The 26,367-nt window shown below is 35.8% G+C and overlaps 2 protein-coding genes across 7 annotated transcripts in view; one reads left to right on the top strand and one right to left on the bottom strand.

Annotated features, from left to right (window-relative positions):
* Positions 1–579: 579 nt before the first annotated feature.
* LOC106875734 (BRISC and BRCA1-A complex member 2) lies at positions 580–17,230 on the bottom strand. The gene is made up of 11 exons (XM_089360219.1): positions 17,096–17,230; positions 13,540–13,616; positions 12,625–12,722; positions 9,801–9,992; positions 8,934–9,011; positions 7,986–8,086; positions 6,200–6,299; positions 5,275–5,345; positions 3,354–3,436; positions 1,694–1,844; positions 580–782 (listed from the first exon to the last, which is right to left on the bottom strand). The coding sequence occupies exons 1-11, from the start codon at positions 17,215–17,217 to the stop codon at positions 719–721; spliced, it is 1,137 nt and encodes a 378-aa protein (XP_089216345.1). The 5' UTR covers positions 17,218–17,230; the 3' UTR covers positions 580–718.
* The window catches only part of LOC106875740 (putative ATP-dependent RNA helicase DDX28), a 23,812-nt gene continuing 14,628 nt past the window's right edge, over positions 17,184–26,367 (top strand). For 2 of the 6 annotated variants that reach the window (XM_052971888.2, XM_014923988.3), the window contains exons 1-6: positions 17,487–17,625; positions 18,875–18,964; positions 21,796–22,065; positions 23,021–23,128; positions 23,967–24,024; positions 24,787–24,929. In XM_052971888.2, coding sequence (XP_052827848.1) covers positions 18,893–18,964; positions 21,796–22,065; positions 23,021–23,128; positions 23,967–24,024; positions 24,787–24,929 — 651 coding nt within the window. In that variant the 5' untranslated portion in view covers positions 17,487–17,625; positions 18,875–18,892. Of the gene's footprint in view, positions 17,305–17,486; positions 17,626–17,885; positions 18,080–18,874; positions 18,965–20,983; positions 22,066–23,020; positions 23,129–23,966; positions 24,025–24,786; positions 24,930–26,367 lie in introns of those variants that run through there. The other 4 variants (XM_052971887.2, XM_089360217.1, XM_052971886.2 and 1 more) reach the window with 4 other exon arrangements.

Below are 26,367 nucleotides of genomic sequence, written 5' to 3'. Positions count from 1 at the left end.
TATATATATATATATATATATATATATATACATATATACACACACACACACATATATATATGTAAGTGAATAAGGAAGGAAAGTGATTTTCCTTTAGGTGATAACCATTTCCACGAGAACGGTTGTTTATTATGTTAATAAATAATAAACAAGCATTGTTGTGGAAACAACCATCATTCGTTATCCATTTGATATTATCATTTCCTTTGAGATAAATACAATTGGTTGTTATATAATCAATCCTTGGGTATCTACAGTGCTTAAGTATCATTAATTAATTGATTAATGATACACTTGGTTGGTTGATTAATGAGGTGCACTGGTGTGTACTTGGTGTGTGCATCTGTTTGAGCTGTCAATCATAGAACTGCATGAAGTTTGCATGAAGTGCTAGGTGATGGCCTGGATTGGAACGATCCCTACCGTTTCGATAAATGCATATTTACATGCATGTGTGTGTGTATTCCAGTGTTTGCATGTATTCTCCTGCATAAACTGCATGTATCCTCCTACTGTTGATTGTATGATAAATACTGAGTTTTTTTTTTTATCAGATTATTTCACAAAGTCACTGTCAAGTGGGGTTATTCATCATCATCATCATCATCATCACCATCATCATTTATTATTATTATTGTTATTATTATGTTTTCTAGATCAATTGTTCCATATGACAAGTGGATGGTCACTGCTCAAAGCTTTCTTCTAAAACACTGACTCAGAATGTTCCACTGTTCAAAGAAGACTTCTGGAATGCACCAATACTTTCCAATATGAAACTCCTGTAATGGGAAAGAGAGAGAGAGAAATAAAATTTTTAATTAACAACCTATGTTAAATTGGAAAGTTTTTAGGAATTAGATGAAATTCAGGAATGGGTATTGATCTACATGCACATACACATTAAATATTATATAACTTGAGCCAACACAACTTAAGACTTTTTCACTTCCCGAGCGTTAAACTAATACATCTGTTTGTTGTCTACACCACCTGTCTTCGTCTTTTGTCTTTTTTGTGAATTCTCCCCCTGTATATATATATATATATATATATATATATATATATATATATATAATGTGTATATATATATATATATATATATATATATATATATATATATATATATATATATATATATATATATATATACATATATATATATATATATTACATATATATGTGTATATTACATATATATGTGTATATTACATATATATGTGTATATTACATATATATGTGTATATAATATATATATATATATATATATATATATATATATATACATTACATACATGTACGTCTTTGTGTTTACCCCCACCCCAACCTGTTACAACCAGTGTTGGTATTTTGTATCCCCGTAGCATAGTGGTTCAGCAAATGCTATCAATAGAATAAATACCAGACTTAAAAATAAATACTGGTGCAAATTCATTCAAATAAACTCAAGATGATGCTCGAGCATGGTCACAGAGCAATGACAAACAATTAAAAGATAAAAGACACAGCCATGTCTGATTTTGTATTGAACGATCTGATATCGAAATAAAAAAATTAATCTTGCTAAAATGTATGCCAGTTTTTAATATCAGATGTTAAAAGAATAATTTGAATTGGAAAATGGTTACATTGCCTTTTTGAATTCATAGACTAATTTTACTTGTTACCAAAGAAATTAATTTGTTTCTCTTACTTTGCACGTTCAGCCATTTCGTTTCCACTCCACCGTGGACTGTACGGGTAGTCTTTCTTTGTTTCTGTATATGGTCGTCCTTTTGATTCATGGTAGATGGACTGGAATGTGAAAACGGGTGCCTCACGAGGAAAGTACAAAGATAGCTCAGCTGCAGAGAGAAAGATATAAAGATATGGAAGTCTGCTGATATGTGATCAAATTAATAAGGGAGGAGAGAGTGTGTGTTTATTGTTGGCAAATTTCAGGAAGCATGGAGGTTTGAAAGGATGCAATGTCTCAGCAACTAACAACTGATGCAGGTAGCTTGTTCCCTGCCTCAGCAATTCTGAGTATGAAAAAATGTTTTAGAAAATCATGGGAGCTGTGCTGTTTTCTGACTTTGTAGGCATGCCCATGTATGTTAGACACATGGAGCTCAAAAAGGTGTTCAATATTGGTATATTCTTCATTGAATTAACATTGTAATTGCATTAAAAATTTGTTCCAGAACTGTCCAGAGAAATACCATTATCACTGGTATATAAATTTATATCCTATAAATTTGTAACTAGTTTGATAAATGCTAATATACAAAGCTCTCAGCCCTTTAGTCACTCTGCTGCCCCTGTTAAATATTAGTAATATATATATATATATATATATATATATATATATATATATATATATATATATATATATATATATATATATATATATATAAAAGTGTGTATATTTCTGTGTATTCCACCCTTGTCTTGACATCACATAAAAATTGTAAATAGGCATCATTGTAATACAAGCAACATTCTTTGTTCTCAGTCTTCCATGAAAAACATGTCTGATCACAATGAGATATTATCTTGCTGAAAACAGGTGAGGGTTGGCAATAGGAAGGGCATCCAGCTGTAGAAAATTTGCCTCTATAAATTTCAGCTGAATTGTTCAAGCATGGAAAAATGGACATTAAACAAAGATGATGATGTCGTAGGCTTCAACCATAATTCTATCTTCAGAGTCACACAGACCTTCGATAATTTAATTACATTGCTTTGAATATACAAACCTGTCCCAGAATACTGAATTCTCGAATTATTCTGCACCTTATAACACATCCTTCTCATCACTATCAAAGGTGCTTCTCATTTTATAAAGAGGTAGGAGGACAAGCAGAGGTGTGAGTTGTGAGATCACATTAATTGTATTGAAGACATGCCTACCTCTTTAGTTCTAGTGATGGTACCACAAAAAAAAAAAAATGGTAGACTTCTGTAAAATGTAAGCTTATGAGGGTCCTTTAGTTTTGTCAAGGATATGACACCACTCTAGTGTTGGTGGCATAATAAAAAACACCCAGTACACTCTGAAGAGTGGTTGGTGTTACAAACCTTGCTTCTACATCCAGCAGCAGGAGCAAGGTTTCTAAGTAGTGGTTGAAGAGTGGAAATAGTTGTGCAAATGGAAATAATGGAAGGATGTGAATTGTGATGTCATACATGTATGTGGAAGGTTTGTTTGTGGGCGAAGTGTTACTCTTCTCTCCTAAATGAGTATTCTTTTATATGTTTCAGCCTTGAGGTTGCGGCCATACTGGGGCACCACCAGTATGGCCATTCTCAAGGAATATCAGATAATGCTGAAATTGTAGAAAGATACATCTTGAAAAAATGATGTGGCTTACCTTCAAAAATGAAAAAGAAATCATTCCATTCAAAAAGAAATGAAATTCGGGAGAACCCTTCAGCATCATATTCTATTAAAGACCTGTGAAACATAAAAAAGTGAAGATAATTTATTTTTGCAACTTGAAGAAGTGGGGCCTCCATTATGTTCCATAAAACTATAGATCTGTGCCTGGAAAGTTCTGCTCTAAAGAACTGGCTGGGACAAGGCTCTCTTTTTTGATACAAGACCCAATGAACCCTATCTAATAGTTACAAGGAAATCTTTATTAATTTATTGACCTTAAAAAGATGAATGGCAAAGTCAACTTCAGCAGAATTAGAACTCAGAACAGAAAGAGCCAGAAGCAATGTTACAAAGCATTTCGCCCGGTATGCTAACGTTTCTTATTTCTTTATTGCCCACAAGGGGCTAAACATAGAGGGGACAAACAAGGACAGACAAACGGATTCAGTCGATTACATTGACCCCAGTACGTAACTGATACTTAATTTATCAACCCTGAAAGGATGAAAGGCAAAGTCAACCTCAGCGGAATTTGAACTCAGAATGTAACGGCAGACGAAATACCACTAAGTATTTCGCCCGGCATGCTAACGTTTCTGCCAGCTCACCACCTTAATAATGATTTTACCTTCCTCAGCAGAATTTCACTTTCACCTTTTGCTTAATGATAATGATAATAATAATCCCTCTCTACTATAGGCACAAGGCCTAAAATTTGGAGTGGAGAGTAAAGTCGATTACATTGACAGCCACGCCCCACCCCCACCCAGTGCTCAACTGGTACTTATTTCATTGACCCTGAAAGGATGAAAGACATAGTCGACCTCAGTGGAATTTGAACTCAGAATGTAAAGACAGATGAAATGGCTGCTAAACAGTTTCGTCTGACATGCTAATGATTCTACTAGCACACCATCTTCTTAACCTATAGACAATAAGAGTGATAACTACTATAGGAGTATAAATGAACCAGCAACAGGTCACTCATGTTGCTAGAAACAGCAACCAAATTTCCCCTGAATCCACTCTACATTTTTAAAAAGAGAAGGATGCATTGATTAGTATAGACCTAGTTACACTAAGTCAGAATAAAAGATGGGAATGTGACCTCTGGAATGCCTTAGGTTAGTCATGGGCAAACTGTGACTTGTGAGAATTTCTGAATGGCAAGCCTAATGAAAAATTAGCTCAAATTATTTTTAGTAGTGCAGCCTGCTTGATGATGAGCTATGCCTTATGTGATCAATTTCTTGAAAATAGTTACCCATGCTTGCCTTAGATCATAATTCTGCTAAATCAGGAATGATCTGGGACTAAACAACAAAACAATATAATAATATAGATTGTATCCACACCACCAAATACTCAATTTTAAAAGACTAACTGACTAGTAAAAATACTTGTCTCATATGTAATATAATAATCCTTTCTTGTTTTGGCACAAAGCCAGAAATTTTGAAGAGAGGGAAAGTTGATTATATCGACCCCAGTGTTCAACTGGTACTTATTTCATTGACCCCGAAAGGATGAAAGGCAAAATTAAGCTTGGTAGAATTTGAACTCAGACTGTAATGATGGATGAAATGCCACTAAGCTTTTTGTTTGGTGTGCTAATGATTCTGCCAGCTCATCCCTTTTGTTACATTAATAACGGTTTCAACTTTTGACACAAGGTCAGCAGGTTTGTGGGGAAACGGCTAAGTCAATTAAATCAACCCAAGTGTTCGACTGGTACTTATTTTATCGACCCTGAAAGGATGAAAAGCAAAGTCAACCTCAGCAGAATTTGAACTCAGAATGTAAAGTTGGAAGAAATTCTACTAAAGATTTTGTCAGGTGCAGTAATGATTCTGCCAATTCACTGCTTTTGTTTGTTACATAATAATGAAGAACGGTAAGAAAAGCCAACGTACCTTGCAAAATGACTTAAGAAAGAAGCTATATATTCTTTCCTTTTCTCATAACTTTGTACAACTTGTTCCACCTGAAACATTACCAAACATCTCATTACTATTTTTAGGATGTGAAATACTCAACTTTTGTTTCAATTAATTTTGAAAATTATGAAGAATTTAGTAATATCATTCTGTCATTATTAAGCTGGGAGATAAATTGACATGAAATTTAGATGGAGGGTTTTGAGTTGGATCATTAAAACATGTTTATATTGTAGAACCAGGAGCCATGTTGGGCATGTTGGTATCAAAATGGCTGTTAAATTTGATGGCATATAAGACATTTTTTCCCCCACCAAAATGCCTCTAAAAGTCACCCTGGGTCATATATGTAAAGTTAAACCTCTCATAAATTAATTTTGTCCCTGAAACTAACTTTTCCTAAATATATACAGCTGAAATTGGGGTGCACCTAACAGGCCACCAAATACAGTAAGGAGAATTTGCTTTCTTCTTCCTGTCTATACAAATGTAAGGTTTTATTTTAGGATAATACCAACAATAAAATTATGTGTGAGCTAATACAAGGCATTAGATTTTCCTTGAGTTAACAGCACTATTAAATGTATCTAAAAATAATACAATCATTATACTTAACATTAATTTACCTATGGGATAATACAGACTTATATTTATCTATGGACTACTACTAGCACTAAGTTTATGTATAAGCTAATATTAGTATTAGGTCTATCTGTAGGATAATATCAATATTAGGTTTATTTGTGGGTTAATATTAACATTATATTTTCTTATGTGTTTATACCAACATATTTATAGGCTAACACTAGCCTGACTTTTGTGTTGTTTAATGCAAACTTAAGTTAAAATATAGATTATGCTTGCAAAGAGAATATAAGTTTACAAATATATTAATATTTACCTTATTTTTTAACAACTGGTTTACCTTTGGTACATAGTCAATGAGAACACCTCCATTTGGAAATGGTGGGATTCTCAGGTTAGCTGAACCTCCCAAAGCGCTGGTGAATGAAAGATGAAATCAAAATAGTAAATAAAGGAATAATAAGGATTTCTTTTAATTTACCATTTATTCTACAGGAACTATTCTTCTGATTTCTAAATAGTGAGGCACGCCAGAGGCACTTTTGCCTTTCGTGTTTGTTAAAGTAAAATAAATAAGAACTGGTGATATTGTAAAGCTGGTTCAGTCACCCTTTGGATCATGGTTTAAAGAAGAAAATTAACTATGTCCCTTATTAAGGAAGATACATGCATACATATATCACATTTATACATATATATATCATTTAATATACACAGTACTTAAAATGAACTATAATTAGTTTCATGCTGTGGAAACACAATCGACAGATTTATATTGTGCCTCATGCCTCCAAGCAATTCTTCAAGCTCAAATACACAAATTTATATATACAAAAAGTGTGTGTGTATATATATATATATATATATATATATATATATATATATATATATATATATATATATATTACTTAACATGAATATACTAAAAAACAAAAAAATACTGTGGTGTTTGGCTTGCAAAAGCATCATGTATACATATACAGCTAAAAAGTACAGACACAAAATTTGCAAGAGCAGCAAGGGAACTGCTAGATCATGAGATTTCTGCATATTTGTGCATCATCAATAGCAAGCATGTACTATCATTGCATGCTTAGACAAATTTCCCTTGTACTGATACATAGAAAAACAGTGATTAATCAGTCACTGGTGTTGCAAATATCTGGCAAGCTGGACAACAATTCATTATTAACAAAGGTAGCATTATTACTACCAAAAACACACACACATGCATACAGCAGATGCAGTGTTCAAATTTTGGAGGCAATGTTACAATATTTTTCTATCCTTTCCAAATACATCTCTCTCTCTCTCTCTTTATATATATATATATATATATATATCATCATCATCATCGTTTAACGTCCGCTTTCCATGCTGGCATGGGTTGGACGATTTGACTGAGGACTGGTGAAACCGGATGGCATCACCAGGCTCCAATCTAATTTGGCAGAGTTTCTACAGCTGGATGCCCTTCCTAACGCCAACCACTCCGAGAGTGTAGTGGGTGCTTTTACGTGTCACCTGCACGAGGGCCAGTCAGGCGGTACTGGCAACGGCCACGCTCAAAATGGTGTCTTTTATGTGCCACCCGCACAAGAGCCAGTCCAGGGGCACTGGCAACGATCTCACTTGGCTTGCCGGGTCTTCTCACGCACAGCACATTTCCAAAGGTCTCAGTCAGTAGTCATCACCTCGGAGAGGCCCAATTTTCGAAGGTCTTGCCTCACCACCTCAGCCCAGGTCTTATATATGTAAAGATACTTTACAGGGTAGAGAGGACTTTTAATCTTGCCATAGATATGACAACCCTTCTGGTGCTATGTAATATGCAGCCAGTGCACTTTGCAAAATGGCTGGCAGTAGGATGGGCAGCCAGCTACAGAAACCTTATAAAAATGAAATGTGAAAGTAAAACAAAATTCCCGGCCTTTCTAGAAAGGAAGTAATGTTGAAACAGAACTGCTCCAAATTATGATACAGCTAATTATGCAAATATTTAAGAGTTGGCAATGGTATCCAATCAAAGCTAGAAGAATGGATCTTTAAAAAAATCTCTTAGCAGAAAATGTAATGGAATAGAAGTAGGCATTTTTCCTTACTTTTCAACACGTGGTGACAGATGAAGCTGTGGATTAACTGTGGGGGCTCCTGGGTAAGGGAACATCAGTAGTAGGACAGCATTGTCTTCACCAGGATCATCCTAACAAACAAGGATTAAGAGAATTAGTGAGAGATGTAATTATAAGCCTCGCTGACATAGTTTAAGAGTAGAGTTCAGTCTTGTATTTTCAGTATTAAGACATAAATCTTCCCATAGATAGGATGTTGAGCTATTAAAGATAAAATTCTCAAATTTTTAATCTAGAGCTTATTACTGACAGCTAGGTGAAGTGAAATAATCTACAGAAAGAAAATTTTACCAAGAAACACTACAAAATGCTAGCAGATGATTTGAACTTGTGACTTATGAGCAGGAAGTCTAACATCTTATCCATTTGGCCATTTCACCTTCTATACATAGCAGAGTTAGAATGTAAGTAAATGATAATCACAGGATTTAAGGAAGGACCAAAAGTGATCTGCTGGCACAAATCAAATCACAACTGTTTAGTATGGTGTATTCAAAATCAAACTGGCATTCTGTTTGGTTATGATGATTTGATCAACAGAACAGCCTGCCCATGAAATTAACATGCAAGTGGCTGAGCACTCCACAGACATGCATACCTATAAAGTAGTTCTCAGGGAGATTCAGCCTAACACAGGATGTGTCAAGGCTGACTCTTTGAATTACAGGTACTACTCATTTTTGCCAGCTGAATCGACTGGAGCAATATGAAATAAAGTGTCTTGCTCAAGGACATGTTACTGGAGTAATGTGAAATGAAGTGTTGTGCTCAAGTACTGCTGGTTTGGGAATCAAAACCATGATCAGATCATGAGTGCAATACCCTAACCACTAGGTCATGTGCATACATTGGTATTTAGTATCCATGAATGAAATAATTTTCCAAAATACTAGTTAAAAAAGAGGAAAAGAATCTGACCTTTGTTAGATATGATGGTATCCGAGAAAAATCAACAGACATTTTTATTAAAAAGTGTACAGGTCCAACAGCTTGGTTCTGAAGAAAGAAGGAACAAAACAAAATATATAAACCAAAACATTTTCAGCAATTTCCAGCTTGAATTTCCAAGATTCAAACCATTATGACATAGAAAATTTTTACATATAAATCCCTTTAACTTTCTGATGCTACTTAAATTTTTGTGTGATTTCAACTGAACTCTGGATAATTGGACATGGAATCTATTATCAATGAAAAATGTACTTATGAAAGCCTACCAGCATAAAACAAGGATGCTAAATGACGACGACGATGATTATGATGATGGCAATAATAATGATGATGATGATGATGATTGATGCCACAAATGAAAGTGGCTTCAAAAGAAAAAGAATAAGATGGGTATGGAGTTTGGTATTCCAAAATATCTAATTCACCTGTGAAAGACAACAGACCACCACTTCACTGTTTTTTTTCTTCTTTTTCTTGAGCCCTAGTACTCATAAGGTTGGTTACCTGGTTTCCATAGGGACAAGACATAAGTCAAATGCAGGGTTCAAGGCCAGCTATTTGAAGGGAGGAGACAGAGTGACTACATTGACTCCCAGTACTTGATTGGTACTTAATTTTATTGACCCCCAAATAGAAGAAAGGCAAATGTTGACCTGAGCAGGATTTGAACTCAAAACGTAAACAGCTGGAAGAAATACCACTAAGCATTTTATCTAATGTGCTAACAACTCTGCCAACTTGCTGCCTTACTTCAATTTAGTCAGTCTGAAATTCTTTGACAGTCTTAATAAGCTAAATTAGGAAAGAAAGAAAAGGAAGCAAAGAGTAGCTTACTTCTGTCCTTGAGATATGCATCTCCACCTCTTCAGGTTTCACATCTGTGTGTTCCAGTAAGGATTCATACTCAAACTTCAACCGATAATTAGATTCAACTAGCTGCTGTTGATAAAGGCGGTATTTGCCAAGTAATTCTTGGAGAACTATCAAAAGTGATGAAGCTTTGTAATGATCCCAGTTAATGAGAGACTGAAATGGCAAAAATACAAGAGCTGAATTATTACAAAATAATAACCGATAGAAAATGTTTAGAAATATATATATATATATGTATATAAAATCAAAATAAGCAACACGGATTTCAAAGATAATTGCAGTACGCACGTTTCATGCTACTCCATTTATTTAAGTAATGCGAGCATTACATTAAATGCAATATGAAGAGCAATCTTCAGCTGCACGAAAATGCAGAAAATTACAGTAGAATAGACATATTATAATTGTGGCAACATTTCAAATCCAAGTGGGAAAAAGAATACATAAAAATCCAAGTGGGAGGAAGAATACATAAATCCACTTGGATTTGAAATGTTGCCACAATTATAATATGTCTATTCTACTGTAATTTTCTGCATTTTCGTGCAGCTGAAGATTGCTCTTCATATTGCATTTAATGTAATGCTCGCATTACTTAAATAAATGGAGTAGCATGAAACGTGCGTACTGCAATTATTTTTGAAATCCGTGTTGCTTATTTTGATTTTTTGATCACCTATCCTTTTGGAATGGTTTTTGTATAATACCATACAATATTCTGGTGCCTACACATAAGTACCATATTCAATCTTGAATCTATATATGTATATATATATATATATATATATATATATATATATATATATATATTTATATAAAACAAGAGGTAGAAGAGATTAATAAATCCAGGCAGATATTGAGAAAACACTCATTGTTGAGCATAAAGTTTTGGATATATTGATTTGACAAGGATTTTGTACCTTTTCTTTATATCTAAATATGCTGGCACAATAGAAACGATTGTCAGAATGTATGGTTTAATCATCAATTAAAGATGCAATTTTCTCCATTCTTGTTCATGTTACATATATATGTATGTATATATCATCATCGTCGCCGTCGTTTAACGTTTGCTTCTTTCTATGCTGGCATGGGTTGGACGGTTTGACTGAGGGCTGGTGAGCCAGAAGGTTGCACCAGGCTTCAATCTGATTTGGCCAAGTTTCTACAGCTGGATGCCCTTCCTAACGCCAACTATATATATATATATATGTCTTGGGTATGACATTAAACTGCATCTGCTGAGGAGACTCCAGTTCAGGAGTTGTTGGGAGCATGAAGTGACCTCTTGATTACCATTACTCCAAGGTCCATTCTGACCCAGAACAGTTGTACTCATCAGGGTCCTATCCATGAATCAAAAAGATTTCCTGGAAGTAGAGGAGGCCCTTGTTATATTTTGATAAAGCCGTGGGGAAGGCAGCTCTTCTAGGAGAATGATACTCTGGCATAAAACTTTCAGTCAAAGTAGTGCCAGTCATCTTGCAATACTTGTTACTGGAACCTACTATGGTGACCAAGAGCAAAAGTGACAAAAAAATAATGGTAAAAGTGTTTTACGTTTTTCTTTTTTTTGTCACTTAACTCCAATGACATACGGATGTCTCACTATCATCGAACAAGATGAGGCAATCAATATATATATATATATATATATATATATATATATATACATATATATATATATATGTATTACTCTTACATACTTGTAGCTGACATAGAAACAGGTAAAAGAACCAAAGAAGTGTTTCAAGCCTCCCTTCTACAAAGGTCATGTAAAACTTATGTCATAGTACTGATCTCCTATCTAAAGCAGTGTTGATGTTTCTACACACATCTACAATCCAAGCCACATCAGTGTAGAAAATCTGCCTAAACAAATTCTGCCTGACCTGTGCAAGCATGAAAAAGTGGATGTTAAATGATGATAATGTTGAAGTTGTAAATAAAACAGCAGGAGTGGCTGTGTAGTAGGTAGCTTGCTTACCAACCACATGGTTCTGGGTTCGGTCCCACTGCGTGGCACCTTGGGCAAGTGTCTTCTACTATAGCCTTGGGGCGACCAAAGCTTTGTGAGTGGATCTGGTAGACAGAAACTGAAAGAAGCCTGTCGGATATATGTATATACACATATGTATGTGTGTCTGTGTTTGTCCCCCCACCATTGCTTGACAACCAATGCTGGTGTGTTTATGTCCCCCGTAACTTAGCAGTTCAGCAAAAGGGACTGATAGAATAAGTACTAGGCTTACAAAGGATAAGTCCTGGGGTTGATTTGCTCGACTAAAGGCAGTGCTCCAGCATGGCTGCAGTCAAATGACTGAAACAAGTAAAAGAATAAAAGAAAAACAAAATCAAGGTACCTGCTGCTTAAGGTAGAATGAGAGTAAGGATATGGCATAACTGACATGAGTTCTATTAGCTTGCAGTGTTGAGTTTAAATCTTCCTGCAAGTTGAGAGAAACCAGTTGGGAAATATTCTGATGTATCCTTACCTTTCAAGAATTCTTGGCTTATTTATATTTTCCAAATTACTAACTGGACAAACCATACAGTCACACCAAACTTATCAATCTTGATGGTGCTTCCTTTTGTTTAGCATAAAAGGACTACAGGTACTGCCTTACGTTGGCACAGAAGGACAACAGGCACTGCCTTTCATCTTGCATAAAAGAACTACAGGCACTGTCTTTCATCTTGTTTGGTGGACCCTAAAAGCTTCAATGCGTTACTGGTCAATATGAGAGACAAAAGAGAAAGGTGAAATAATGGATTGGATTCTTACCTCAATAGTTTCTAATTCTGGAGCAAATCCTTTCTGGTCAGCATCAAAGATGAAGTCTGGAGGATCATCTGGATGGTTGCAATCAAACAGCACCTCCCCTACAATTGTACAATATCATTTTATAATTAAAGACAATGTTTGGAAAATGATAGAGGGTCCAACAGAGATGCATTTCCAACACAGGACCATGTTTTGAATGGAATGTAAATTGCACTACCAAGCTTGCTTGAAGCACCAGTCCCCACAATCAAGTTCTTCAAGAAATTCTAGTCTCAAGTCAATTCAAGTTGAAGACATCCTACCACTTAAAATAACCCTAACCCCTGCTAGTATGGAAAAGGAACATTAAAAGAATGAAAGAATGCAAATGAAGTAAATAAGGGAAAGAAATTATTCAGGCACTTTTCTTTTGCCAGCCATTCAAGGCTCGTTAACTGATTAGATTCATATGGTTGATGTTCAGCTTGAACTTCTATAGGTTAAAAAAGCAGAAAAAAGTGGATAAGAAAGGAGTTCCAGAAGAATTATATTCTGAAAATGGGGTGCAGAATAATTAGATGGAGAATTGGAAGAATTAATTTTCACAGAAAAAAAAAAAAAAGAAAGAAAAAAACTTGCTGTGAAATTTATTTAAAACAAAGACATTAAAATTTTGGAGATGTACTTCTCTTGCAAGTAATTTGATATGAGACCATGCATTGAAACTAACACAATTACTGCATGGAAAACATATCAACCATTCAGAAACACAAATACAAAACTTTACTTAAACATTACTATTTGGTTTCAAAATTCTCATTGTACCAACTGCAACCATTAAAATCTCTCACGTGGAGACAAATAAGGAGAAAAAAAAATTTAAAAACTTAAAATCAATCAGGTAATATGAACTCATATAAATCAAATATTACTTACATGTTACAAAACAACCAGCATATGGAAGGGCTACTTTAAAACGGTCACCTTTTGGTGGAAGTGTTATGCTAGGACAACTAGAACAGAAAAAGAGACAAAAATATATAAAGTCATATAACATATTTTGGGGATATTAAGTGACAACTTTTAATCTCTATCTCTTTTCTCTAGCTGAGATGCCTTATAAGTGCAGGCATAGCTGTATGGTTAAGAAGATCACTTTGCAACCATGTGGTTTCAGGTTCAGTCCCACTGCACAGCACCTGGGTAAGTGTCTTCTATTATAGTCCTGAACCAACCAATTTCTTGTAAGTGAATTTAGTAGACAGAAACTGTGTCAAAGTCTGTCACACACACACACATATATATTAAATTCAAATTACGATGAACGTAATCGACCCTAGTACTTATTTGTAAGATTAGTACTTATTCTATTGGTCTCTTTTATCGAATCACTAATTTACAGGGGAGTGGAGGCACATGGCCTAGTGGTTAGAGTAGTGGACTCGTGATTGAGGGATTGCGAGTTCGAATCTCAGACCGGGTGATGTGTGTATTTATGAGCAAAACACCTAAGCTCCATGCAGCTCTGGCAGAAAGTAATGGCAAACTTCTGCTGACTCTTTCACCACAACTTTTTCTCACTCTTTCCTCCTGCATCTAGCAGCTCATCTGCAACGGACTGGCGTCCCATCCAGGTGGGGATCTTATATGCCAATGAAACTGGGAAATCAGCCCCTATGAGACGGGCATGGCTCGAGAAAGAACAAATAACAACAACAATTTACAAGGGTGTAAACACAGTAACACTGGTTATCAAGTGATGAGGAGAGACAAACAAACACACATACATATATATACAACAGGCTTCTTTCAGTTTCTACCTTCCACATTCACTCACAAGGCATTGGTCATCCCAGAGTTATAGCAAAAGACTCTTGCACGAGGTGCCACACAATGGGACTGAACCCAAAACCATGTGGTTGCAAAACAAGCTAAGCTGTTTGGATATTTTTCAAATTAGTTTCTTATTCAGGGCATTGCCTGGCAGAAATGGTAAAGAAAATAGCTTGCTATATTTAGTTACATGTCTTATACTCCGAGTACAAAATTCACTGGAGAATACTTTACCCATCATTCTGGGGTCAATAAATTATGTCTAGTCAAATATTTGGCTTGCTTTAATTGACTACATCCCATGAAATATGCATCCTTGTGCATCAACATCATCATCTAACATCCTTTGCCTATATTGGCATGGGTAGGATGGTTGAACAGAAGCTGAAGAGCCAGAGGACTGTGCCAAACACCAATGTCTACTTTTGCATGAATTTTATGGATGGATGCCCTTCCTAATGCCAACCACTTCACACAGTGTACTGGGAGCTTTTTACATGGAAATAGCACCAGTGAGACCACCAAGTAACTCACAAAACAAGACACCTCAACTCAGGTGGGCTGTAGAATTGAGGGAGTGGCTTTATATCAGGTAATGAAAGGTTAAAATATAATAGAGGGTCAGAAACAGGTGTCTTGTAGTAGAGGAGATACATGTTACCCCAGCTGGAAAAGGAGAAAAGATAACAGGAAAGAGGTAGCAAGGTTTACCCTGAAGTTACAGGAAGGTGAATACTGATATTTGAAATTCATTATCATCATTATTACTAAAAGGGGCAAGGAAAGACAGATTTCTTAGGAACAGTAAAAAAAATAATAATGATAAAACCTTTCATATCAAGTTACATCCCCTGATGTTCTGAGTTACAAATCTTGCCAAGGTCACTTAAGCATTTCATCCTCCTGAAGTTGATAAAATAAGTACCAATTAATTAAGGATATCTCACTCCTTAAAAATCTGTAGCCTTGTGCTGATGTTAGAAATCCTAATTAAAGATTAAATTATATTATTATTGTTAACGGGGACAAAGAATGGAAGAATGGATAGATCAAAGAACAGGTGTGTAGTGACAGGTGCATCTACACTCCATTCACCTCTCACAGAGGTCAATTTTGACTTTTATTCAGCTAGGGTTCAAAGTTAAAGTACCAGTCAACTACTGGGTCAATAATTTCAGCCCCAGTATTCAACTGGTACTTCATTTTTATTTCCCCCCCCCCCTCTAAATTTCTAGCCTCATGCCTATGTTAAAAACGATTTATTATAGGGCAATGATTAGCAGAATTGCTAAATTATCTGGCAACATACACTTTGGCATTTAGTTATGGTGCCGTACATTCTGAACTCAAATCCTATCAAAGTCAATTTTGCCTTTTATCTTCCCATAGTCCATAAAATATACTAGTGAGTGCTAGGGCCAATTCATAATCTTATAATGCATCTTAGATGTGAATGGAATTATAGTTGGCTATATACCCATCTCCCCATACAATCATTATTATTATTTGAGTTATTTGTTCTAGCTCTTTACGCACTTAGATCAACTTTGCTTTTCGTCCTTTCTGAGTCAATGATATCGACCAATCCTCTTCTACTCAAAACTGTTGGCCTTGTGCGTAAATTAAACAAGAGATTAAGCAAAATCGTTAGAGCATCGGAAAAACTACTTAGCGTGTTTCTTAACGTTCTGCGTTCAAGTCCCGTCGAGGTCAATCAACGTTGCCTCCCTTTCTCAAGGGTAGATGAAATAAAGTATGAGTCAACTACTGGAGTCCATTTAATCGACTAACCCCACGACCACTACACACACCAAAATTCTTGCCTTTATTCTTACATCAGAAACAATTATCATTATTGGCAGAATCGTTAGCACGCCGGTCAAAATGCTTAGCAACATTTCGTCCCTCTTCATGTTCTGAGTTCAAATTCCGCCGAGGTCGACTTTGCCTTTCGTCCTTGCGATATTGATAAATTAAGTACCAGTGAAACACTGGGATCGAAGTAATCGACTATTCCCCTCCCCCAAAATGTTAGGCCTTGAACCTATTTTAGAAAGGATTATTATTATTAAAGTGCATGATATTAAAATTTATCATAAGGTTTATTACTTGAACAAGATAAACTTTAAATAGTCTTAAAAGACCCCATGTATAAAATTTCCTTATCAATGAATCTATTTCAATATATCTACCAAGTTTCGTATCTTGGATCCATGAACTCTACTTAACTTAGTTATTATTAACAAGTCCTGTTTCTTGATAGTTTCGAAGCTCCGGCTTCTTATACTTAGTAGGTAAAGCTATCTACTTCGTCATTTGAAACTGCAACGAAAAGCTTCCGCAAGTAATCCTTTGATAATTTGAAGTAGTATTAAAATACCCATGTTTATGTTTTCGTCTTAGAAGACCTAAAAAGAACTAAGTGTATATTTCTTCGCCTCATAAATTAACAAATGAAAAACACACTACGCAATTTACAGTCAAATACAGTAAAAATGTCCATAAAAGATTTTTTTGTGTTTAAAACTCGTAAAATTCAAAAACTATATATAGTTTATATACGTTTTGTTTAGTTATCTAAATCAATAGTAAGGGTTTTACGATGAGAAGATAACAACAGTGGAAATTATTACAAGAAAGTATTAGAAGAAAAGAATACCTTGATAAAACATCTTTGATATAAATATTTCCAGCGCCGATCCCAACCTGACCATGCCTAACCAATGTCTCCACATAATGAACTATCGTTGGAGATAGTCGGTTCCAAATTTCAGGATCCATGCTTCCCAACTCTAAACACTTTTGACAATTAACTAAACACCGGTGTAAACAATAAATCCGTCCTGTAGCAACAGTATTTCCAAAATGGTAAAAACATATTTACTAATTTACAGAAAATATATACGACTCAGTTTTATGTTGTTGTAAAAAAATCTTCAATGAATTCCGATTTTTGACCTAAATAATGTCAAGACTGGACGAAAGTCATAAAACGAAAAAGAAATGGGACAAGAAGAGGGGAAATAAAAAATGAGGGGAATATTGTTTTTAGCGTCCAAGGATTGACGGAAACACGAGATTTTTCAGCAAGTGCTTGCTATGTTCTGTGCGGACACTTTAATTGATGTCATAACGTATATTTAAAGAAAACGTCACTGTTGGAATTTTTTATACAGCTAATAATTATAGGTATGTTTGGAAAAATAAAAGTTAAGTTTATTTCATTGAATGTGATCAACAATTGGAATCTTAAATTTCATAAAATAAGTTTTTGCATAACGTAAATAGAAGTAGGTTTTGAGGTATTTGAATAAGGATTCCTTCTTTGGAGAAATGAGAACTGATGGAGAGCTGTAAATTTGTATTTTATATGTATTTTTGTTTTTACCAATGTAAACAGCACTAGTTAACTTGAATTAATTCCCCCCTCCCCTTGCTACTTCTCCGATGTTACATTCGTCCTAGAGAAAAGTTTCACCTTCTCAGAAGTTATCAGTGTGACCAAGAAATAAAAACTTAGTTTTTCTTTAGATGTATTAGGATAATTGTTCATCCGAAAACTTCTTAAAAGAAATCGACCTGATAGTTTAATGTTTGCTCAAACGAGGTTGATTTTCTCTCTAAATGCGATCGTAATTCCGAGGTTTTTTTCTTTTTTCTGTTTATCCACGTGTTATAAACTTTTTTTCTATTATTTCATAACTTTGTAGATGTTAAAGTTCATGCGTGTTTATGTAGGTGACTTTTATGTATAAAATTGATTTTAGTGGATTTTTTTTATTAGTACCAGTTCTGTCAAATTCAATTAATAAACCAGATCGTTTTTATTTTCATTTTCCTATTCAAAAATCCATCAATGAATTGGATAATGACTTGTTTTGTGTATACCATCTGTAAATATTAACAATCTACTTCAAAATACAAGTGTGGAAGCTTTTCTGAATAAATCTGTAATCTTCCAGATAGCATAAAGAACTAATGTAATGGCTAGTAATTACTGTGGACATTGATTATCAATATGTAAATTATCAACAATCGTGGAGACAAATCACTGCCGAGCCAAATCGGTGAATAGTTTTCGTTTCTTGGTTACAGCCATTTTACTTGAGTTATGTTCATAACTTTGGGGAGTACATGTACATAACAATATGCTCTTCTCTTTGTAACTCTCTTCAGTGACATTGTGTCTTAACACTCCATGATGACCATCTCGTCGTTTTAGAGGTATATAGGAATACATTATCTAATGTGTCCTTTCCTCAGATGGTAGAGTGTGTTTTGAAGTAACTGTGGTTGTTATTTCTAGCAGGACTAGTGACTCTGTAGAAGCTCCCACATTAGTTACATACTATGTTATCTTGGTTGATTTGCAATAACGATGTTAGCAACTGAATTTTATTTCCTTGAAAATTCTCATTTTTTCTTTTTCTCCCTTCAGACCTAATAATCAAAAACAATGAATTTGACTTGTGTTTGGAGGGGACTGCAACAGGAGAGTTTACTGATAGCCTTGACTGTTCGGTATATGGTGAGTATCTAAAGATTAAATGATTATCCAATCTATTATTGATTCATCCTGACTTAGGAAACATTTGAGGAAACCAGCTGGATCTGCCTTGAACAATGTCAGATTTCCCATGATGTGATCAACCTGGTGCACTTTTGACCAGGTTTCAGAAGACATGGCACTCATCAAGCAGAAACCTTTGTCATGCCAAGTTCATTGTGCAGAACATTCTCAACTCTTTCATGGGATATGCTTATAACGTTGGCTGTTTGATTTATAATCAGTCGCCTGTCATCCATCACCATGTGGGGAACACAATCAGTGATTACCCTGGTGTTGCAGGACCTCTAGACCTTGAGTCATCTTCAAAACTCTCTCTTCCCCTACTAAATTCAATTGCTTGCTTTTGCACTGTTGATAAAGCTGGAGCATCATCCCCTAATGTAGTGACAGGTACTTAACTACAGTGCAATGCCAAATTTTGTTGATTTTCAAGAGAAGTTACTACTAGTTATTTTTGAAGTCTTTGAACAGTCAGATGTCAATTTAGCTGGAAAGAATCAATGCAGTTATCAATAAGAAGAGTTGAAATTAATGCATGCAAGATTTCACAGCTCTAGCATCACTCCTTCCTAGTCAGCCTATGAGCTTTTCGGCCCACCCTCATACTTGATACAAAGTTAGTAAAATGAATATGTATATTTTAAGTTAAAAGAGTCTGCATATAGATACAGATGTGGCTGTGTGGTTAAAAAAGTTTGCTTTGCAACCATATGATTCTGGGTTCAATCTAATCGCATGGCACCTTGGGAAAGTGTCCCCTACTACAGCCCCAGGTCTGCCAGTGCCTTGTGAGTGGATTGGGTGAATGGAAACTGAAAACAACCCATTGTATAGCATCATCATCATCATCATCATCATCATCATGCAATGTTTTAAATCCAGGTTTTGTCCCTGTTAATGGGGGTAGCCAGATCTGCCTCAATGCCATAGCAACTGAGGTAGGCAGCCCATCCCAACCTTTGGGCTGGCTGGTGCTTATTCTCCCTTGCTACCATGCGGCTTTCTAGGAGCTGGATTTTCTACAGGGAGCATGCCCTTGCTTACACCGAACCTCAGTTTCTAGACATGAGTGGTCCTGAGACTTAGACTTTTACCACAATTTTTAAGAAATGTGATGGAAAATTAGCTCAGGAAGGCAGGGACGCTATTCCCTGAGACCCCTTCCGGAGCCCCCCTACCATATCATCATCATCATCATCATCATCATCATCATCATCATCGTTTAACGTCCGCTTTCCATGCTAGCTTGGGTTGGACGATTTGACTGAGGACTGGTGAAACCGGATGGCTACACCAGGCTCCAATCTGATTTGGTAGAGTTTCTATAGCTGGATGCCCTTCCTAACGCCAACCACTCTGAATACGATTGAACTTCCAATTCAAGGTAAATGTATGTATGAATGTTCAGCTTTTTGCTGAATGACCTACACAAATGATTTGTTTATAGTGATCAAATGTGTGTGCCGTACACTAGCTCCTTCCCTCCATCAAATCGACCCTGCCTGAACAGGTGCATGATGTGCCGCACGTCAGGTGTTGAAGTGATTGCAGAACAATGTGAGATGAAGTGTTCTGCTCAAGAATGCTACACACCACCCAGTCCAGGAACTGAAACCATTATCTTTTTGATTGTCAGTGCAACACCCTAACCACTAGGCCATGCACCTTCACATATATATGTGTGTGTGTGTCTCCTTTTCTTGACATCACGTGACAGTTGTAAATGAGTTTCACTGCCAACAACCATGACCTTCCCAAATCCTCTTCTTTGTTTTACATCTACCTTAGTTATAGTGTGACAGTATCCATTCTGTTCTCTATCCAGGTAAGTATCTATTCGGTATTCACTCTTTTGTGTGTTTAAAGTTATTAAAAACCTATCTACTACCCTTCATTAAACACTTACCCAACACCCCTCCACTTTCTCACTTCAATTCTGTGCTGTTTGTTTACTCTTTACTTTTTTACTTGTTTCAGTCGTTTGACTGCGGCCATGCTGGAGCACCGCCTTGAGTTGAGCAAATTGACCCCAGGACTTATTCTTTGTAAGCCTAGTACTTATTCTATCGGTCTGTTTTGCCAAACCGCTAAGTTACGGGTACGTAAACGCACCAGCTTTGGTTGTCAAGCGATGTTGGCAGGACAAACACATACATATATATATATGCATATATATGATGGGCTTCTTTCAGTTTCTGTCTACCAAATCCACTCACAAGGCTTTGGTTGGCCTGAGGCTATAGTAGAAGACACTTGCCCAAGGTGCCACGCAGTGGGAATGAACCCGGAACCATTTTGTTGGTACCACACAGCCACCACTTCAACTTATCTTAAATATTATTTACATTTGCCAGATCAGATTGGAGCCTGGTGCAGCCATCTGGTTCACCAGTCCTCAGTCAAATCATCCAACCCATGCTAGCATGGAATGCGGATGTTGATGATGATGATGATGATGGTGAAGGTGATGATGATGATGATGACGATGACAGTAACATAACAAGCTGGCAGAATTGTTAGAGCACCAGACAATGCTTAACAATATTTCACCCATCTTTTACATTCTGAGTGAAAATTCTGCCAAAATTAACTTTGCTTTTCATCCTTTTGGGGTTGATAAATCAAGTACCAGTTGTGTCTTGGGGGTCAATGTAATTGATTAGCCCTCTCTCACAAAATTTCAGGCCTTGTGCTTATAGCAGAAAAGAGTTACATTATGCAACAGTCATATTAGAATCTTGTTGTTTTCTGTATTTTTCTGTATTTATTTTTGTATTCTTTTGTCTTAGTCCACAGCCAATAAATTTATTCCTCGAATAACAATTCCTCAGAAAATGGTTTTGAACTTAAATAAACAGAACATAAGAAATGACAGGACAAAAAGGATTAGAAAACCCTTGAAGTTTAAATCTCCTCTGGTGATATCGTGTCACCGAGAAAAGTTCAATCACCACAAGGGTCAAACATACAATGATTTCAATCCTAAAACGTTAGCATCTTATGGCTGGAAGCATCGCAAATCAGTGGGAGACCATTTTACTTTGATGGACTGGAATTCAGTAAGTATAAAAATTGTACTGTAATTTACTTGAAACATTGAGATAAATGCTTGAAAAACCCTGCTTTAAAGTTATTTAAAGTAAAACCTTCCATTGAAATCTCTTAATTTGTATTCCAAATGACAGCTTAATAAGACAAAGTTATTTTATTCGATTCTCTTTTACTTGTTTCAGTCATTTGACTGCGGCCATGCTGGAGCACCGCCTTTAGTCGAGCAAATCAACCCCAGGACTTATTCTTTGTAAGCCTTGGACTTATTCTATCAGTCTCTTTTGCCGAACCGCTAAGTTACGGAGATGTAAACACACAACCATCGGTTGTCAAGCGATGTTGGAGGGACAAACACAGACACAAATACACATATATATATATATATACATACACTTATATACGATGGGCTTCTTTCAGTTTCCGTCTAACAAGGCTTTGGTCGGCCCGAGGCTATAGTAGAAGACACTTGCCCAAGGTGCCACGCAGTGGGACTGAACCCAGAACCATGTGGTTGGTAAGCAAGCTACTTACCACACAGCCACTCCTTCATTATTTTCAAAATTAATTGAAGCAAAAGTAGCATATTTCAACAGAAAAACAAGAGTTAATGTTACCTTTCTTTATAGTTAGTGAGTTGCAATTTCTGAGGAAGAGAGAAAATAGGAAGAAGAGGAGGTGTTGAAGACTATTGTTGCTGCTGCTAAAACAAATATAGTAGGAGGACAATGGTCGAAGCAAGATAATCAACATATATGGTTACAAGTTTCATCAGGAAAGAAAGCTTTCTAAATAGTATAGATTTTCTGCAAAGAAGTTAGTAAGGGAGATTATTCTGTCCAAAGACTCAGTAGCTAATTTTGTTTTCATCCAACTTTTAATTAATAATTAAAAAAAAAATAAAAAAAATTTTTATTGTCACAAGTTTGAAATATGTATTTATTTAGTTATTCATTTATTTTGCAGAATCCAGCAGTTGTTAAAAAACCAAAATCATTTGAAGATCTGAATTTAATGAGTAGTCTAAGGGATTACCTTTCTGAAGCAGGATTAAGCACTCCAACAGACGTGCAGGTATCCCAATATTTCTTTGTTCATTCATTCACTTTACATCTGTTTTTCATGTTGGCATGGGTTGGATAAAGACTTATTTAAAGCAGTATTTTATGGTTGGATGCCCTTCCTGTCACCTAACCTCACCTGTTTTTGAAGTAATGGATTTTCAAAGCACAAAGCTACAAGACATATTATTTAATGTAAATATGACATCACTGTTTTGCTCAGATGTTGTTATGCAAAGATGTGGAGTATCAGCATTCATGCATACACACATAGAGTAGGCTTCCTTACAGTTTTCAAAATATTGGCCGGTCTCAAGTTACAATAGAAGACACTTTTCCTAGGTGCCACACAGTGGATAGAACCTAAAACCACACAGTTATCTTATGAATCCCATATACACACAACTATAGCTATGCTTTTATAATGATATATTTTATCTTTTGTTTGTTTCAGTCATTGGACTGTGGCCATGCTGGGGCATCACCCTGAAGGGTTTAGTCAAAGAAATTGACCCCAATACTTTTTTTTAAGATTGGTACTTGTTTTATCAGTCCCCTTAAACAAACCAACATCAATTGTCAAGCAATTGGGGGACAAAGACGCGCGCGTGCACACACACACACACATTTATGTACATATAAGACAGGCTTCCGCACAAACTGGTTTATGAGATAACTTTACTGAAATTTCTAGTTGAATTTCTAGAATGTCACTCATGATGAGAGTGTGGTGAAAACACAAGGTGGGAGCCAGTTTATTATGTAACACAATGTAAAAGTAAGAATGAAACTCATATATTGTAAACTGTTCAATTGAAAAGGAACATAATTGAATATGTTATATTTTACAGATTCAAGCAATTCCAGAAATTTTACAAGGCAGCAATGTCATCTGTGCAGCTGAAACTGGTAAGGATTACATCTTATGTTCATTGAATCTATATTAAATCTCTATTTCATCAAATGAACTAAATGCAATTCTAAAAGAAGTTATCAACACAGTCAATCAACCTGCTTGATTGCAGTAATCAAAATGGAGCTTTATCAATGCCACAACACTCTTCTTGGGCACACATGTACATGCTGATCAAATTCCTCTCTCTTACCTTACACTTCTGCAATCTTCCAATAAAGCACATAATCGTCTATAACTTCTGTGTTGTAATCTCCAACCATTCAAGCTATTCTTTCCAATTCCACCTCTTCTCTCCTTCAAAAAAAAGGGGGGGGGACAGATGTCTGTATGATCACTTGATTTGAAGCTCCCTGGCCCCTTCCTCAACCATATATACAACTTGTTGCCTTTAGATGCTTTCACTGCAAATAACACACTTCATCATCTACAACTCCTGGGCATTAATCTCTACAGTGCTTCAATAAAGTTCTTCTGCAAGCGGGTGCTAAAAAGTGCCTGACTTTAAGGGTATTGCAAAAGGCCTGGTTGGAGGCCCAACCTTCTGAGTTTTTTTACAGGACTTAGAAAAACTGAAGATTGCTGCAATAAATGTGTGAATCTGAGAGGGGAATATGTTGAATAAAATCATAATTAAGTGATCCTCCTGTATTTTCTTCTACCCAAAACCAGAAAATTTTCAGCACCCCTTGTTTACATTACTAAAACATCTTACTGACATCCAACTCTGATATTTTTGTGATATTTCTATTCTACAGGAAGTGGTAAAACCCTGGCATACTTGTTACCAATTTTCCAGTTAATTAAGCAGTATAATGATGTAGTGACTAACTCCAAACATAAGAATTCTCCAAAGTCTATAATCATAGTTCCATCTCGAGAGCTTGCCATCCAGATTATGGTAAGTGCAGCAATGTCTGGAAATTCATTTGTCTAAAGGTTTATTAGCCTCATCTTTAAATATAAGACTTTTCAATGTCTGTCAAGTTTAAGGCAGAGAGCTGGCAGAATTGTTAGCATGCTGGGCAAAATGCTTAGCAGCATTTCATCTATCTTTATGTTGTGAGTTCAAATTCTGCCAAGGTCGACTTTGTCTTTCATCCTTTCAATGTTAATAAAATAAATACCAGTTGAACATTGGGGTCAATGTAATTGACTTACCCCCTCCCCTGAAATTGCTGGCCTTGTGCTAAGATTTGAAACCAATATCTATCAAGTGTGACTGTGTAGTAAGAAGTCTGCTTCCTAACCACATGGTTCCAGGTTCAGTCCCACTGCATGGTGCCTTGAGCAGATGTTTTCTACTGTAGCCAGACCCTTGCTAGTGGATTTGTTACATGGAACTGAAAGAAGCTCGTCATGTGTGCACGTGCTCGCATGTGTGTTTGTGTTTCCTTGCCCTGATTTTACATGATGGTTGTAAACATGTGTCACCATCATGTAAACAATGTCTTTCATTTTCAATCTCCACTAAAATCATGTCTGGTCATGGAGAATTAAAACCTTCCTTGAAAACAGGTGAAGATTGGTGACAAGAAAGGCAGCCAAACATAGAAAATCTTTAAAACATTTCCTCTAACCCATGCGAGCAAGGAAAAGTAGGCGTTAAACCAGTGATGATGACAGTGATTGTGCACATGTATCAGTCATCTAATAGATATGAACATCGTTAAGCTCAAATTAGAAATAATGATACTTTGTTCAAACAAGTAAGCTGTTACATCCAGTTATAAGACAGCTATATGATTAGAGATTGAAACAAAATCCCGATGCAAATATTGTGAAAAATCTTCCTTCTTTAAAGATGAGATTAGATACTCCTGTAAATTATAATCTTTCTTCATCTGTCTGCTTCTTTTAATTGTTTTCCTCAAATTCATTCATGAGACTTTTTGTTAGTCTGGAGCTGTGGTAAAAGATACTTGTTCAAGGTGCCACCCACAGAGTAGGACTGAGCCTCAAACTACATGATTGAGAAATGAACTTAATGACCACACAACCATGACCCTGTATGTGCATGTGTGTACATATATACATCTATATGTATAGATAACTATCGTTTTTAACATCTACTTTTCCATGCTTGGACAGATGTCCCTGTTACCAATATCATCATCATCGTTTAATGTCCATTAAAATACATATAAATGGTGGTGAGCTGGCAGAATTATTAGCACACCAGGCAACATGCTTAGCAGTATTTTGTCCATCTTAACATTCTGAATTCAAATACCACCAAAGTCGACTTTGCCTTTCATCCTTTTTGGGTTGATAAAATTAGTACCAGTTGAGTACTGGAGCCAATGTAATCAACTTACATTAGGAGTTTATTTCTAATG

The sequence above is a fragment of the Octopus bimaculoides genome, chromosome 11, assembly GCF_046866305.1.
Source record: "Octopus bimaculoides isolate indiv1 chromosome 11, ASM4686630v1, whole genome shotgun sequence".
Taxonomy (NCBI): domain Eukaryota; kingdom Metazoa; phylum Mollusca; class Cephalopoda; order Octopoda; family Octopodidae; genus Octopus; species Octopus bimaculoides.
This window is presented reverse-complemented; position numbering and strand designations above follow the sequence as displayed.

Coding starts and splice junctions, on each gene's coding strand:
- LOC106875734 (XM_089360219.1), bottom strand. CDS start 17,217: ATGGATCCTGAAATTTGGAACCGACTATCTCCAACGATAGTTCATTAT. Junction 12,723..13,539: donor TGCTGGTTGTTTTGTAACAT/GTAAGTAATATT, acceptor GTACAATTGTAG/GGGAGGTGCTGTTTGATTGC. Junction 783..1,693: donor GAAATGGCTGAACGTGCAAA/GTAAGAGAAACA, acceptor TTCCCATTACAG/GAGTTTCATATTGGAAAGTA.